Source organism: Callithrix jacchus, chromosome 14, assembly GCF_049354715.1.
Source record: "Callithrix jacchus isolate 240 chromosome 14, calJac240_pri, whole genome shotgun sequence".
Classification (NCBI taxonomy): domain Eukaryota; kingdom Metazoa; phylum Chordata; class Mammalia; order Primates; family Cebidae; genus Callithrix; species Callithrix jacchus.
Genome location: NC_133515.1, coordinates 53,589,405 through 53,607,500, shown reverse-complemented (window position 1 = coordinate 53,607,500; position 18,096 = coordinate 53,589,405). Strand labels below are relative to the sequence as shown.

General features: G+C 44.0%; 1 protein-coding gene across 21 annotated transcripts in view; it reads right to left on the bottom strand.

Moving 5' to 3' along the window:
* BCL11A (BCL11 transcription factor A) overlaps positions 1-17,674 on the bottom strand; it is a 100,021-nt gene extending 82,347 nt beyond the window's left edge. For 8 of the 21 annotated variants that reach the window (XM_035272508.3, XM_035272509.3, XM_002757732.7 and 5 more), the window contains exons 1-2: positions 17,223-17,674; positions 9,969-10,298 (exon numbers count right to left, since the gene is read on the bottom strand). In XM_035272508.3, coding sequence (XP_035128399.1) covers positions 9,969-10,298; positions 17,223-17,277 — 385 coding nt within the window. In that variant the 5' untranslated portion in view covers positions 17,278-17,674. The other 13 variants (XM_017964314.4, XM_054244961.2, XM_054244965.2 and 10 more) reach the window with 5 other exon arrangements.
* Between the last annotated feature and the right edge of the window lie 422 nt (positions 17,675-18,096).

Below are 18,096 nucleotides of genomic sequence, written 5' to 3'. Positions count from 1 at the left end.
GCTTTCCAATTACCAGTCTGGAGAAGAATCTTTTCCTTGAATGCTAACACACCTTGCTAACCTTCTGACATTTCAAAAATTCTAGTGACAGAATTCCCAATGAACCCCTCTTCTTCCTCCCAACCCCAACCTCTCCAACCCAGGTGAAAGCAAGAAAGTATATGTAAAGTCCTATCTCAGCTGGTGTGCAAGTCAGACTGAGAATAACAGCTTCGAAAGGCCACGTGTCCGAGCTTACCGCTCCACTGCTAGACCCAAAAGCTCTCTGCTGTGGGGATTTCGTTTGAACTGCTATCGAAGAATATTCCAACAGACTCTCTCTGCACCTTCTCTCCCTCTATACCCCAGCCTCAAACTTTCTCCTGGAGTTGATCTTACCAGAAATGTGGATATTATCAAGAAAATGGGAAAGAGAAGGGGGAAAACCTCAGGTACTATCCCCTGATTTCTTAACTCTCTTATCCATGGGCCCTGCTCAGAAATGTACCACATTTTAACATTTATTAGAAAAGATAGGATGCAGAGCTGCCTGGAACCCACATCCACAACCATCTGTATGAGCCACAGGTCCACAGTCCCGACCAATTCCGTTTGACACTAATGTTACTCTACATGAGTAGAGTTCAATGAGGGTTGATATGGGATGTGACAGGGTAAATCAGAATTAGATTAAAAACAAAAGTTTAGAAACCAATGCTACACTGCAGAGCAAATGGGACTTGAAGGCCAAATTTCCCCTAACTGCCTTCAAGTGATTTTCCCTATTAGAGCGTTTGCCTGCCACCCCCCTGCTGGCAACACCGCAGTCACATCAGAAAGTAAAGTGGAATGCATATAGGAAGGCTTGAGATATCCCTCTTTAAATACAATACCTATATACTTAATATATAGCAATTAACTTCTGGTCAGGAGTGTGCAGGCAGCAGGCTGCCCCAAGCAGATAGGAGAGGAGGGGGGCCCAGAGCTGGGACAAGCACAAAAGACAGGTCCAACAACAATGCCTGCTGTCAGCAGCTGAATTATTTTTATACAGGAATTTTTATCTCTATTGTACAAACAAGTACGTGTCTGTGCTGACTTGTTAAGCAATCCACTTGTATGTAGAATAAGAATTTTTTTTCTTTCTTGCTACCAGTCACACAGCTCCAAGATCAGAAGAAATACATAGTCTTTGAAGCTGCTCAAATGTTTTAGTTAAAAGGACAGCAGTTGTTTTCAAAGATCCAAGAGTATCTTTATCAGAATTAAATTTTTCCTTATTGATTTTTTCCCCTTAACATAACAAAAACATAACATGAGAAGGTTACGATTTATTATTAAAATTTTTTTCAGCCTTTAAATCATTCTTCAGTAGCCAATGTTCACTTTTAAATGTAAAAGAATAAATTTTTTAATAGATCTTAGAGTGCAATGGAGTAGGAGAGAAACTCACAAGATTTAAGGTTTAACATTGGTTAAGGCATTGTTTTAACTGGGAACTGAATGGGTCCAGGGCAAGGGGTTAAAATGGGGAGTAAACGGTTCACTGGGGTTCCCCTACAAGTAAATAAATCATAAAATCATGGTATACCTTGAATTGGTGAAGGACAATACTTCAGGTTTGGTCATCTTAGTTTTTTGAGGTTTGTTTTTGTTTGGGGAGTGGGCAGGGGGTGACCAAATATTAAATCTCTATATTTAAAACATACAGGATCAGACTTGGCATACAGTGCTTTGTGCTCCAATATAAGAATCCAAGCTATACCTTGTTGCCCTAAAAATTAACAGATGTGATTTTTCTTGCAGCTTTTTTATGCATCATTTCATATTAAGAAAATGAACAACTGATGAATATAAATTTAAATGCCCTGATGCTTAGCAAAAAGATTTCTTCTGTTTTTAAGAAAGTTCAAAAAGAAAACAGAAAGAGGAGGTAGTTACACAACAGCACTGGTGTTCTTTTTGAAGGCACCCTTGCAGGTTTCACAATAATTCCATTCTTTATTTTAATGGGAGTTTTTAATCAGTGGATTTGCCTCTATCTAAAACTAAAATCAAATTGCAGGTGTAATTGTTCATCGGCAATGCTAACAACAGTGAGAATACAAACAAAAACTCATTGTGAGTGACCAAAGGTCCCCAGGTATCCCCTTCATCAACATACCTGCTCCAGGTTCCCACTGGGAATTCCCTGGCGGAGACCAATTCGGTTCTGAATAACATGCTGCCAGCCCTATCTGGAAAAGGGTGTGCAAGGCACCGTCTCGCCTCTTTTACAGGAAGTTTAAACCTGATCATCTCACCTTTAAGTAAATATAATTTGTTGTTTGGCACTCTGAGAACTTGGTATTTTATTTATCTAAAGAGATCAAAAAGGGAAAAAATAGGGCAGAAGAGGGAGCGAGCTGAGGCCCAGCCAAGCTCTGGTGCACATGTCAATCGTACACTGTGCGTTGCCTTAGAGAAGCAACCTGTGCAGGTAAATCTTCCAGCAGCATTGCATCAGATCCACTCACATCAGTCTCCGGGGTGAACTAAGAGATGACACTCCAGTTCCCTGCCTGCAAACTTCTAATTCACCAGTTCTTGGCTTATTTTTTCAAGTGTTTTGTTTCAGGAAACATGTATTTTTCTTTATACGTTTTGTGGCTCTACCACAACTGCTTCTGACAGCTGTTGATTCTGTTAAACGAACACATTTTAAAAATCTTCTTTAAAACCTCAAGCAATATGGACTCAAAAATATAATGGTGAAATATTTTAATGGAATTCCTGTTGAAAGTTATTTTTTAAAAAAAGTACAAATGAAGGTACAGAAGTCCTTTAAATCAGCACTAGATTTAAACTGAGTGTGTGTGTGTGTGTGTGTGTGTGTGTGTGTGTTTAATGGGGAAAGAGGGGTGTTGCAAATCACCACAAATATTTACACTGAACTCCCTTTGTTCAAATCACATACTTTTAACAGGAAAAGCTGGAACTGTGGCTATTTAAAATTTTAAATATTCAAACGCCTGTAATTAACCATATGAAACAAATTATGTTATATTTCTCCATACCAGCACATGCAAAAAAATTTCTGTTGGTGAATTGGGAGGTGGCAGAGTTGGGGAGACAACTTCAAGAGAAGAAAAGGATGTTTTCATTTTGCTACAGATCAAAGGAGAACAAGAATGGAAACTGTGGCATATCCAGCATTTTCCCATTGCCGTCTTTCACACTGGGCTATCTAAGTTTATACAATTCCCCAGACTAGCTGCATATTAAGCTTGCTGTGTACAGCTTTATTATGGTGCAGTGGTGGAAGAAGCATTAATATTCCAGCTCCACATCTGACAGGGCATTTACATGCGCCCATCTGAGCGGCACCTGAGAGCTCCTCCAAGGTGCAGTAACTGTGTGCCTATTGTAAAGGCAAATGAAGCTCACCTATTCCCTGCTGGGATCAGAAGTGACCTCACCACCCCCCATGCCTCAAATCCTTCCCTTGCCAACCTAACTCAATGCCATTGCAGAATGACGAATGAGCTCAGAAATAGACCCCAAGTTACTAACCCTGCTAAGAACAGCAAAAGCCTTTGCTGAAATGTTTTAAAAATGCATAGGGAGTGCAGCTGGCCAGTAAAAAGCAGGGAGACAAATTCCAGTGAACCCAATATGGAATACGTTATATTCTAAAACTGATTAGAAATACAGCCTGATGTTTACTGGCTTCAAATCAAGTTTGGCATCAAGCATACTGGCTTTAATAATGCTGGCACTTTTAAAATTATTATTATTTTAAATCTGCCTTTGGTCTCTAGGAGCACATGTAGAGAGCTAAAGAATTCTTATTTGTCAGGTTACATTTCCTGGAAATTAAGTTTGTGACAGAAAATGACTCCAGTAGCAATAATATGGTTCGTGCTCAAATTAATTAGGTCATGTTGTAAAAACTACGTGGCAAATTACAAAGGTAAATTTACTGATATTGGCCAGTGCTCTATACCCTGGTCGTAAAGGGGAGAAGCTGTTTAAGGATGCTCATTTACCTGGGTAGGAGAAAAGAGGAGGGAGACAATGGTCAATTTCCTATTTATATTACAAATAAAAATAGTCATCCATTTAATTATATAGTCTGAACATATTTTATGAACTTTATTAATGTCATCCAAATTGACACATAACATCAAAACCTGCTTGATTTGAAATAATGTTAAAAGTGGGCTCTAAGTTAGAACCTTTTTTTTAATCCTTGAAATAACAACACTACTGACATAGCCATGACCCAAATGAAATCTGAACAAGCAGAAAGGTACTAAAGATCCTTGGTGATTAAATCTCATGCTAAAAAAGTGGCAAGGTGCCAGGCTGGGTCCAGCTTGATGCTAAGTGCTTTATATTGCACAAAGCTGGTACTACTGTATATAAAAACAGACTTTGGGCTTGGGGTAAATTTTGTCAAATGATTGCTTTGTACAATAAAGGGTGTGAACGGACCAACCAACGTAGATTAAATTAACATCCAATGACGAAATCTCGGTGCATCTCCCTAGCTGTGCTTTCTACTTCAGTTAAATTTAATATTTCCCCCCAAAGGAAAGCCAAACTTTCTTCCTTTCTTACTGACCAGCATGCAAAGCCACCATTCACCTATTCTCCTTTATTAAACACTTTCATTGAGAAATCACAAAAATCTAAAAAACATTTCCCTAGGATTTGCATATTCGTTAGGTACCCCAATTTAGAACTCCCACATTAGCCAAACTACATGGAGGCTGCAGTGCGAAATTAATGATTTTCCAGGACTCTAAAAGGTGCCATTAATATGCATCCAACTTGCCTCTTCCCTGAGCTGAAGGTTGCCTGTCCTGACCCTGTCTGCACGTTTCTACACCCAGTTGCATTTTCCAGCCCATATGCAGCTCCACAATTAAATGCCACATTCACTAAGAGAAAGGTGTGCATAACATTTTTCAGATCCTTTATAGTAAAGGCACAACTTGCAACACAAGGAACAGGGTGATTTAAGAAATTACAGCACTGGTGTTTTTTTTTTTTTTAAGCTTTTACAGAATAAACATAGAGAATGGGAGAGAAACTTTGTCCCCCTCTGCTCCTGGTTCTTGAAGTGAATACATATTTGTGTTTCCAATAAAAGGCCATTTTTACATTAACTGTCTGTAACAGCTGGAGACAGAAAAACTAACACAATCTCCACATCATACACAGGATGATCTTCATATCACGTGGACCTATTCTCAAAACTATTATTTATAAAAGATGACTAGAAAAATGCGCAATGCATCTTTTCTGTGTCACCACAAGGGTAATATCTAAAGAAGTTTGGGATCTTTGGGATCTTGTACATTTTAGATTTTTGTTTTTTCCTTTTGGCTTTCCTTAGTAAATTTAGCAGCCATGCGGGCCACTGTGTTTAATTAAGCTTTCAAAAGTCCTGACAATGCCAACAATTGTAGGACACTTCTGCGGCTCAATCATGCAATCACTGTGACAGTTCTATTTACAATTTGTCTTAGAAAGAGTTTCTCTGACATTGTACTTTGACAAAACATCCAAGCTGCCAGTTCACAACCTTTCTCTGTCTTATTTACAAATACAGCTTGTATATAGGACTCCCAGTTTCATGAACATGGATCTTTGGAAAGTGGCCTCGCACACATAGGCTCCCTATGAAAATCCTAGGTCTTTATTAGAAAACAATATTCTCTACTCACTGGATTCTGAAGGCAAATAAAATGTTCACCAGTATATTGTTTTTTGGTAGTGGTGTTTTTTTTGTTTTGTATTAACTGCCATGCTGAAAATTCACATCAGAGGTCAGTCATTTTTATTCACAATTGCAACAATAAAAAAAAAGAAAAATAAGTAGTCATAATAGCATACTATAATTTATAGTCTCATTTATAATTACACCATAAAGTACACAAGTACATCCACCAGTTCAGTCTGAGCTAGGAGAGAATCAGAATGGATACAAAAAAAGGTGAGTTGATTTTCTAAATTCCGAAAAGCATATTATATTCGATTTACTTTTAAGTAGCATGCTAATATATTTCCATTTTGAATTGGTAAATCCCCCTTCTTTAGAGTATCTGTCTGATATATCATTATCTAAATACCAGCTACACTGTCTAGGCAAATAATTTTAAATACCCTGATATAAATGTCTATTTTCATGATTCTAAAGAGAAAAATGTTATATATCAACAGTAGCAGACTTTACTACATTTTATAGGACTTGTCATATTTTTTCTCTATTCTCTCAAAAAGCTAACTTTATGACAGCCCAAACCTAATTTAAAGATTCCTATGTGCAATAAGCCAAAACCTCAAATCTGACATGATGGGATAATGTTTGGTTGGGTCTTTTCTATAATGGAACAGCAGTTTCACATTCAGTAATCTTCGATTAATATTTCCCCCATCATAAAATATGAGATTAAAACAAAACAAAACAAAACCCCTACTGAAAGCTCTGACTGCAAGTCAAAGGCTGCTGATATCTGAGGGTGGATATCTGATACACATATTGATGAACTGGGCCCACACAACATAAGCTGTTAATTCCCAGCTAAATTAATACTATTTCAATGATCTCAGTGGATCACAATCACACAATATTGTTCATATTTAAATAAAATGAAAAAAGCAACCTGATCAACATCTATGTGTACAGCTCATATGTGTATGTGTATGAGGTAGGGGAGCACATGCCCATTTATTCACCAGGTAAAAAGAATCCTCTCTAAAAAATACTCAGCTTGGGCCAGGCACGGTGGCTCACCCCTATAATCCCAGCACTTTGGGAGGCCGAGGCAAGTGGATCAACTGGGGTCAGGAGTTCGAGACCAGCCTGGTCAACATGGGAAAACTCTGTCTCTACTAAAAATACAAAACACTAGGTAGGTATGGTGGTGCATGCCTGTAATCCCAGCTACTTGGGAGGCTGAGGCAGGAGAATCGCTTTAACCCAGAAGGCAGAGGTTGCATGAGCAGAGATTGCACCACTGCACTCCAGCCTGCGCAACAAGGGCAAAATTCCGTCTCAAAACAAAACAAAACAAAAAAAACCCACTCAGCTTAGAGAGGCCTGAGTACAGTTAAAACGCATACCATTTTACTCAAGATTTAAAGAACTCTGCCTTATTCTCCTATCTGAAAGCCTGAATTCTAAGCTTTATTTATCTTAGGAAGAAGATCTGTCAGTGTTTTATTCTTGCTTCCTGTCTATAAAATGGTACAGGCTCACAGTGAACTCAAATCCAACTTACATCACTTTAATAAAGCCTTTCCTACCCAGCATGCTTAAATGACTACCTTTTATGTGGTTGCCAAACATATTCTTCTAGAGATTCATCAATATATCTCTTTCCTTAATACAAAGCATTGCTTCTCCTTTCTTTTTGTGACACAATTCAAATATCTACTGAATGATTACTGTTATTGTTTCCTTCCTCATCATAAAAAGAAAAGCAGACTTGGAATTGTGGAGACGTGCTTTAGAGAAATGGGCTGGGGGTACACACACAGCCATCTTCCAGAACTTCGCTTCAGGGGCACCTGAGGGCCAGAGCATCGGAATTTATGTGCAATGGTAGAATGTTAATTTCACCATAGGAAACTCTTAATTCATTACTGTGAATTATGAGAAGTCGTGATTCTAGTTGCTGACATCTCACTTTGAGATGTGACCACACTATTTATGTTTAGCCAATTCCAGGGTGGGAACAGGTGATTAAACACAGTGAAAGAAATCAAGACTTTGTAATTATTCATGCATGAAAGGTTTACCTCACCTAGGTCACAGCACTTGTTGTGCACCCATTGAATAATCTTAGATATCTTAGAGAGCCTTTCGTCCCAGTAAATGATTGGTTATTAGCTCTATAAAACATATTTTAAATTTGCTTTTGGTTTTGGCTTCTCTAGGCTCTGCTATTGTACTCGTTCTTTTAAAAAATAATAACAGAACCTTCAGACAACCAGGGAGTTCAAGAAAATATATTTTATTTCCCTACATAGATTCACAACTATAGCAGTAAAAGCCTTAACTATACGTAAGGCCTTCTCCCCAGCTTTTAGATTCTTCCTCTAAATACAAAGGCATAGAATTTTTGAGCTGGTTAATCTGAGACTGAATAACCTATCTGGGACCTCAGTAAGAAGTGTGGTTTTAATTCTTGCTTGACAGACACTGTGTTTTGTCTTTTAAACGAGCAGCTCGATATGTAAATACGATGTTACATCACGCAAGTGTTACTCCATATTTGGTGATTTAGCAAGGCTTTGGATCTCCGAAGACGACAAATCCCCTTCCGCCTGCTCTTGCTTCATTAATCATGCCTTACACTTCTGTTCATTTTCCTTCCAGTCACAAGACAACACATGGAAATGGTCATTCCCGTAGCCTACTGGGGGGAAGGGGAGATAAAATCTTAACCTACATGTCACATAAGGTAAATGTGGTGGATTCAAGAAATATACTCTGCAAATGCAGCTTCCCTGGCAGCAGATTTCTCATTTCACTAAAGGGAAAGTATCTGAGTGCTATTACAGACAGCATTTAAAAAGAAAGAAAATGCCACATTTGGTTTTAATGATCAAATTCTAGAGGGGGAAAAGAGAAATAATATGACATTTAATCCCCTCTGGACCACTGACCTATTATGGTTCAACTTTGTGGTCAAACTAGGTCCAAGAGATAAGTTCCAGTGAATCAATTGATGATATACACTACCTTTCCTAAAACTGAACAAACCTCTTGCCTTTCGGGAGCTGGGTGGGGGGTTGATGGAAGAAAGTGATCCACTAACAGGCATGGCACGTCAGTCATCACAGAATCTGCATTGACTTTGTCTAACGTACTCAATCAAAAAATGTTCTGAGGGTCACTACAAAGTGTTTCTGTTTATGACTTAGAGTAGGGAATTTAAGTCCCACTGCTAGTCTTTAATGCCTTTTCTCTTGAGCTGCCGAGAAAGCCACACACCTAGCTACCTCCCTGCTAAAATTAACCGAAGGAGGGAGGGCTGTTGAATACGTGTTGTGTGTTTTTCCAAGAAAATTTTTACATTGTGTTATAGCAGAAACAGTGGAGTCTGGACTGGACATTTGTAAGGGTGACATGTGGCTGTGTAAACCACAAACAAAATCAAGATACATCTGTCAAAACCACATCAGAGACAAGAGAGAGCACAGAGAAGCATTTATCATTTAGCTGAGGAGGCAGGCTGCAGGGAGCAGCCGTTCCTGTCAAACCAACCTTTTGAAATTTCCAACATGCCCTTAAACTTTTCGAGTAAGCATGTCTGTGCGCTTCAGCAACTGCCCTCTCTACTCTGGCCTGGCCAGTCGAAAATGGCATCTTAAAGTCAAGGTCATGGTGTCATCCCACCACGGGGCTGTGTTTAATTACAGCCCCATCCGGGCTGACAGCCAATATGGATCCAAGGCTAGCCCTGAAGCTCAGTTAACTCTTTCCACCTCCTCCAACTACCCTGCCAGCCCACCCTACTTCAGGGATGCCTTGAGAATGAGCTGAACCCCTAAAGCAGCCTAACCAGATGTCCTGAGTCAAACAAGTCATTGGCTGAACTGTAAATGCCTATATGGACACTTTGCCTCTGACACATCACCAAGGCTGGAAATGGACAATGGAAGGTGGAATAGATGTAGTAAAGCCCAATACTTCAAAATGAGAAGGTGGGGACAGGGAAGAAAAGAAATCGAAAATCAATGGACCCAGAGAGAGGGTGTCTGGTGTGTATACCTATTCTGCCTACATCTGATTTGGTGAGGTGGAAAATATTTATTTTTCCCTGTTCTGGACGTAAGCAATAGAAATGATTGTTTTAACATTACAGGGCTGTCGTGGACAGTCACATGGAGAAATAGAGAAAGCACTTCACCACTCCTTACTGCTTGGCTACAGCACCTCTGCAAATGAAAAGAAAACATGCAAACAGCTTTTCTCCTTGCTTCTCATTTACCTGCTATGTGTTCCTGTTTGGGGCAAATTCCTCTAGATGACGTTGATAAACAATCGTCATCCTCTGGCGTGACCTGGATGCCAACCTCCACGGGATTGGATGCTTTTTTCATCTCGATTGGTGAAGGGGAAGGTGGCTTATCCACAGCTTTTTCTAAGCAGAGGCTGCCATTGCATTGTTTCCGTTTGTGCTCGATAAAAATAAGAATGTCCCCCAATGGGAAGTTCATCTGGCACTGCCCACAGGTGAGGAGGTCATGATCCCCTTCTGGAGCTCCCAACGGGCCGTGGTCTGGTTCATCATCTGTAAGAATGGCTTCAAGAGGTTCGGCTGTGGTTGGAGAAACAAAAGCACAATTATTAGAAAGCCAGAGAGGAGAGAAAAGGGGTAAGGCACATCTCAACCCCATGCCCCACCACATCATGTAAAGTGTTTCTAGGTTTCTCTGTGTAATACCCAGAAAATGTGAGCATACAAAATGTAAAAGGATGTGAAGGTTATCAACAAGAGAGCAAATTTATCAATGAGGCAAATCATCATGTATGTAAAGAAAACAGTCTTACTTGCATAACTCCAGAGAACACACACACACATTTACACATGCACACACACAGCAACAAATGTGTCTGATTTGTAAGTTTAGAAAGAATGCTACTTAAATAGTTAACACAGGGAGCATAAAGAAAGCTTAAATAATAACTACAAAAAAAACTGGTTAAAAAAAAAACATGGATAGAAACTAAATTTTTTTCTTTTTCCTATACACTAAGTTGTCCATTGTGCCAAAGAGTGAAAGAAGAGGTGAATAAACACACCCACCCTTTGTGTGTGAATGTATATACTCCTAAGTATACAGACATGGCTTCATAAATTAGAAAGCTACTATGTCACACAAAAATGTGCCACATTTACACTGCCGTAATACAAAAATGACTGCATGTACCTAGGAAAAGGATCTAAATAATAATCATGTCGCAGCATAATTCACACTGCCAAAAACCTTTCTGCTCTCACTCTCAGCAGTGCCACAAAATCAAAGAAATACCAAATTCACTGGCAATGCTTCTCAGACACATTAGCTAAATGGGATACTTTTGAGTACTTAAGAAAATAAGCCAATTAGTCATTTTTTTTTTATTCTGAGAAAAGGAATGCCTAAAATATTCTAAACATGTTTGCACTTGGTGCCATCCATGACTAAAAATCAGAATGGTCAAGCAAACACCACATTTTAGAGCAAGGCTGAGAAGTCCTTTCTTTAGACTTGAAATACTTCACCTAATGTTTTCGAAGTTGACTAATTTTCTGAATGAGCTCCAAAATGCTTCATTATGAGACTATTTCTGCACATATAATCACCAGCGGATGGTATAACAAGGTAGACAAGTCTTTCTTTCCTGTTTGCTTTTTTTTTTAACTTTGCACCAAAATACTCCAGCATCTACTTTACCAGCTTCTATCATTTTTTAACCTTCCGAAGGGGAAAAGAGAGTTGGTGAGTCTCTGCTTGTGAAAGCTTATGCTTGCTCTATCAAAAAAAAAACCAAAAAATCACAAAATACAAAACACATCCAGGATGCTGCCAGTTAATAAAACTGAAGCAGAAAATGTACAAGTCTTAAACAGTTAATCAGCCTGACCTTCTTTAGCAAGCTGCCAATTTCACATTTAATGAACTTAAAGCCACAGAGAATCAAAAAATAGATTTTAATTTGAGTGTAGAATATTGGAACAGATTTTGATAAAGTGCAAAAATCCAGTGAACTCAGGTTAAATTTATTTCAACCCTACCCAGGCTGAATATTGAGGGGGAAGATCTGGAGTAACTCCCAGATGTGCTGGGTGAAATAATATTGAGAGAGCCCTGCCTAGCTGCACCTGTGCTCAAGTAGGACATCTCATAATTTCTAGCCTCTGGTACTCCTCCTAATTTAACATAAGGTCACCACAGGAATATGAAGGTTATATTCCTACTAATAAAGACAGTAAAGTAAGCACTTATGTTTCTTTGCCCAACATACTGGCCAAAAGATAAATACAGAAAACATATGCATACTTTTCAAATAAAAGAAGACAAATGGAAGGGCTTTTGCATTGTGCCTTTATGTCATTTTTCTCTTACATTTGCTTTCATTTTGGCCAAGTGAGGAATAGGGAACTCATTCTCCAATATTCCTGTTGTCTGAATTAAGGATTTTAAGTACACATCGATAAATGTGGCTTTTTTTGTTTAGCATTAGCTACAAGTTCTGAGGTTGACAGACTGAAGGAAGACTCAAGAAAATATTTTATTTTATCAAAGTTAGTAGCGCATGGAACCTTTGCAAAAAAAATTTTTTTAATTCCACCGTTAAGATTCATTTTTTTTAATTCCCAAGGCCTGACACATTTCTAAAAGTGGGAATATTATTTAGGTGCAAAAGGAAATAGTCTCTTAGGTATCAAATAGTTAAACGTAATGTGGTTCACAACAGACTTGGTTAAAGTCTTCTAAATGTAGTGACTGAACTGATTTACAATCAAAACCGGGAAATGAAGTGGTAATTCAGAGGTTGCTGATTACACCTCCACATTTCACCTAATTAATTTTATAGGAGGCAAAGTTCTTGAAAATAACAAGATGATCAAATGTACAGATATAAAACCTGTAACCTCAACATTTTCTATGCTCTTAACGTAAATTATTGCTAATTAACAAGAATTATATCCTAATGTATGAAATACATTTAACATCGGTCTCCTTGCAAAACATTTGGTTAGTCATGTTCAGAGAAATATCAAAATGTGTTTTTATTATTGCTGCTATATTATTAAAAATCAGACAAAGTGGGACACAAAGAAAATATGAAAATACAATTCTCATGGTGTAATCTGCTGATTTGCATTGACATCTTTTCTCAGTGGCAATCAACATTTCCTTTCCGGGCATCTGATAATTTCTCTGCATTTTAATGCAAATTCCCTTTCCCTAAAAACCTTCCTAACCTCAGCCATTTACCCCCTCCCTCAATTCAACTCCATCCTCCTTCGTCCCAACAATACCAACGTTTCTAAGCTCCGGCCTAAACTCCGGCTACAAAGCAGGGAGTCCTCGATTGAAGTGGAAGGGAGTGGGCAAATAATCATAATAATTAGCCGCGAATTCTCTCTACGAGGGGAGGAAGAAACAGAAAATAAAATGCTTCTACGTTCAAACAGCAAGACAGCCTGGAACGTCTAAATGTCTCAGTGGCAGACTGAGATCCCTTTCCTCTCTGTGTAGTTGCGAAAGAATAAATTTAAGGAAAAAAATAATCCTTATAAGAAAAGTCGGTAAGGAGCGAGGGAAACGAGAGCTGCTGGGGAGAGGAGGGGGAGGGGAAAAGGGAGATGTGTCTTCAAGTTTGCTTTCCAAGTCCTTCCCCTTGATTGTTTTAAACGGGTAAAGAAGCAAACGGAGGCTGAAATTCAGAGAGGAAAAGCAAAGAAACAAAAGCAAAGCCGGGGGCTATGGGCCCGGGGCAGGGGGCCCGGCAGAGATGGACCCTGCAGAAAGTGAAGTTGGGCGCCGGGACTCTGAGGCACAAAGCGAGCAGCGTGCAGGCTGCAGGCTCCCGCCGCGCTTGCTGCGAACACGTGCAGCAGCGGCCGTGGGGCCTTGGGGCCTAGGGGCCTAGGGGCCTAGGGGCCCGAGGCGGAGGGCAGCCAGGGGCCCTGACTGCTGCCTCCGTGCCCGTCCAGCTCGGCCGTGGGGTGACGGTTCCCTGGGCCCGCCAGTTGGTGAAAAAGGACGTGAGGTTTGGAAAACCCGGCTGGTTAACCTGGTGCAGTCTCAGTATCTCCACGCACACCCCAAGCGCGGGTCCTGAAATTCATTCGGTGTCCACGAGCTTACACTTTTTACTTTGGGGTATCTCTGCAAATGCGTTTCCCCCGCAATTCTGGGCACTGGGTGTGCGCGCGGCGGCGGCTGCGGTTATTCATTATTAATGACGCTGTTTGCCGGCATCATTATGATGATAACTATTACTATTGTTGTGATTCCGAGCTCCGAGGCGAGAGCCACGGGAGGCGGGGGGGGGGGTGTCGGGCTGCAGAGCAGCAGAGCAAGCCAGCCGAGGCCACCGAGGTCCGTGCTTCGCGTGGGGGTGAGGGGATGGAAGAAGTGAGCCCAGAGACCAAGTGCAAACTTGCCAAATCCCCCACTTCGGCCATGCCCCGAAGCCCTAGAGCGCGCACTCCCTGTTCCTCCCTACCAAAAATGCCCGCCCCGAAAGAAAGCGAAAATTGCACCCCGCTCCCAGCCCGGCGCGCGCTGGTCTCAGCTCGCGCACGGGGGTGTCGGCCGCGCGCCCGGTCGCTTCTCCGCAGCCCTGGCCAGAAGCATTTTAAAAGTCAAAATGAAGAACAAAGACGTACGGGGTGATGGGGGAGAGAAAGGGAATTCTGCCTAACCGTTCCTTCCCCCCCACCCCCACCCTCAAGCTCGTTCCTCCCCGGACGAGAATCGCCTGGCAGGAGGTGGGGGAGGCTCTGGTACAGGTTCAAGTTCGCTGAGCTTTCTTGATCTTGTTCTGCCTCCTAGCGACAGAATGGCTCATTCAGCCCACATAGCAGAGGCGGGGGGTGGGGGGGGTGGTCCTGAGGATGGGGATGGCTCCTGCCCCCTCTGCGCACCCAGAAAATGAGAAAAGAAAGAATTGGCCCCCTCACCCCCTTCTAAACTGGCCCTTTAACCCATTGCCGGCACCGGGACAGGAGGAGGGGGGACTAACCCTCCCAGCCTTGAGTATCCCAAGAGGGACCCAAGAGGGAGAGGGGTACGAGGCAGCAGCCTGGACTGCGCGCCCCAGTCCGTCCTTTGAGCCCCCACTGCATCCTTCCGAAGAAGGGCCTGGCTTTCCCGAGTCCTGCGAACACTGCCCTTCCTTCCCGCCGATACCTGGCCGGGCTGTAACTTCACAACGCCGCGCGCCGCGTCTGATCAGCATCCGGCGCGGCCGGGGGAGTGGGGGGCGGGGGAGAGAGGCGAGGGAGGGATGCGCGGGGGTGGGAAGAGGGAGGGCCCCGCAACGTGCCGGGGCGGGGGAGCTTCCGAAATGTGTGACAAGTTCCAGGGCCCAGTGAAAAATTCAATTCCCTAGGCGCACCCACTACCACCACCCCTTTAAAAAACACAAAACCAAGTATAGTTGGTCCTTGAAAACTGCATCCAAAATTTAAGAATCATAAATTGGGTAGCGGGGGGGATGTGCGCCCTCTCACGCCTTTCTTTCCCTTGCTGCCAAACTTTCCTAAGTGCCCACCGCCCGCCTTTCCAGGCGCAGTCAGCCAGCGGGAGACAGCCAGCACCACCACCTCTTGTATAAACTCACAAGAACCTTAGACCCAGCCAGGCCCTGGGAAGAGGGCAAGACCCAAAGAGTGAAGTGCTCGGGGTCCCAGGATCCAGCACCCTCAAAATGCATACTCAAACACACTTCTCCCCTGCCCTCCCCCGGCACCCCCACCACCTGGCCTGGCCGTGCTCAGGCGCAGGGGGGCTGGTGGCCAGATTGAGCGGGAGGTGTGGGGGCAGGGAAAGCACGTGGTGACCTCCCCGCAGTCCGGAGCTGTGGACAAGAGACATCTGAGAGAGTACCCAGGGCAGAGGGGAGGGGAGCCGCAGAACGCGCTTTTACAGTTGCTTTACAAAATAAAAATCCTTTGCAAAGCCGGGTTTCACGCAGCCGATTTCGCAGTCTGGAAGGTCGAGAAGAGGTCTGGGCATTGTGCTGAGGGCGGACTGGGATCGCGGGCCACGCTGGCGCGGAGTCACTGCGCGGCCTGCCGCCGTGCCAGGCGGGTGGGCGGCGGGCGCCGGGTGGGCGATCCGGGGCTGGGTTGGGGCGCAGCGAGGTCCGGCAAGGCCCGGGCGAGGCCAGGCCGCCACCGCTGCCTGCTCCGGGGCTGCCGCGCCGCGCTCGGTCCTCTGTCTGTTTGTTGGCAGGAGGCTCCCGCACACGCGGTGCTTGTAAACATTCAGACACGAGATTTTTCCCAATCAAAATCCACTTCCACTTTTTTTGAAAATCTTCCAAAAAATAGTAAGAGGAGGGAGTTCCTCTCTCCCTCTCCGTGCCGCCGGCGCCCTAAGTTTGCAACTGAAGGGATTTTGGGGAACGGGGTGATTGTAAATTTTTTTACAGATTAGAGATTGTGAGATTTTTGCGGGGGGGGGTAGTGGGGGAGTCAAAGAGAAGACCGTCACAGAGAAGTGTTGGCAGAGCGTCTGGCCTTGGTTTGGGGGCAAGAAATTGTACATTCTCTTGTCTTGTTTTATTTTATTTTATTTTTATGTATGTATTTATGTGCCAGTCTTCTCCTTGCTGCCTCTGAGGTTGGGTCGGGAGGGGTGGGCAGCGGCAACCCAGGCGGCAGCAGTCCGGGCTCCCTCCCTCCCTCTCCCGCGTGCCCCCGGCCGCCTCCTCCCCGGGCCCTGGCTCCTGCCCTTCGGCGGCGGCGGCGGCGGCGGCGCGGGAGGGCAAGCGCGAAGAGCCGGCACAAAAGGCAGCGGGACAAACACCCACCTCGAGCCGGAACAAAAGGCGGCAGTGCCGGCCGCGTCTCCCGTCCTTCCCGGTCCCACGGCTCTCCCCGTTGCCACGACCCCTCTCCCGACTCGGCGGACTCGGGAGCGCCGGGGGCCCCTTTCCACAGTCCCACTTTCTCACTATTGTGGGATGACTACTTTCCTCCCGCTGCACACTTGACCGTGAGCGCGCTGGTGTCCAAAGGCCAGTCTCACCTCTTTTCTCCCCGGGAATCGTTTTTCAGACTTGCACTCACTCACTCCCTCCCCCCATTTTCTTACGGAGAGTGGGAAGCAACCTCCCTTTCCCCACCAGCTCCCACCCCCAGGTTTGCCATTGAGTAGTTCGCATCCTTAGCATTGTTCATTATTTTGCAAAACTGGGGGTGGGAAATCATTGCATTCCTTTTCGAAAAGAGAAATAAAGCGGCGGAAAGGAGGAAAGAGGAGGAGTCAAATTTTTGTAAAATTAAATAAAATTAAAAGGTGCGTGCTGTCTCAAAAGTGCATACATGGCAATGGTTCGAGATGGGATGAGGTTTTTTTTCTCCCTTTAATCTCTTTTACCTCGACTCTTGGAGGTTTTTCTTGTGAAAAATTTAAAAATGTATGCACACACCCCTCTCTCCCCCTCGCTTTTGCTTCTAGTCCTGCGCGCTCTCGTGATTATTAATAATTATTATTACTATTATTGGGTTACTTACGCGAGAATTCCCGTTTGCTTAAGTGCTGGGGTTTGCCTTGCTTGCGGCGAGACATGGTGGGCTGCGGGGCGGGCGGGCGGCGGCGGCGGCGGCGGCGGCGGCGGGCGGACGACGGCTCGGTTCACATCGGGAGAGCCGGGTTAGAAAGAAGGAGACTCCAGAGAAAATATCTTCATCAGTGCCTTTTGACATCCAAAATAAATTAGAAATAATACAAAGATGGCGCAGGGAAGATGAATTGTGGGAGAGCCGTCATGGCTTTTTTTTTTTTAAGCAAAAAAAAAAAAAAAAAAAAAAGGAGAGAGAGAGAGAGAAGAGAGATAGAGGGGGAGAGAGAGAGAGAGAGAGAGAGAGATGAAAAAAAATGGCAAAAGCCCCCCTGAGCTGCAAGTTCAAGTGCGGACGTGACGTCCCTGCGAACTTGAACGTCAGGAGTCTGGATGGACAGAGACACACAAAACATGGGCAGGGCGAGCAGGAGAGAAGGGGAGGAGGGAAGGGGAAGCTCACACCAATGGACACACATCAGGGGCTGGACATGAAAAAGAGACCAGGACAAGCCAATGGCCAGTGCGGGGCGGGGGAGGTGCGGGGCGGGGGGCTCCGCGGACGCCAGACGCGGCCCCCGGGGGAGGGGCAGGCGGAGGGGAGGGGGCGCTGGGGCCGCGGGCTCACTAGTGGCCGCAGCGAGCGCCGCCGCGGTGGCGTGGCGGGGAGAAAAGAAAGGGGTGGCAGGGGTGGGTGGAAAGGGTGGGGGGGAGCAAGACGTGCGCCCTGCTCCCCCCCACACACGCGGACCCTAAAATGAAAGATTATTCTAAAAGAAAAACAGAGAGAGAGTACACGGGGAGGCTGCAGCCCCGGGCTGGCGAAG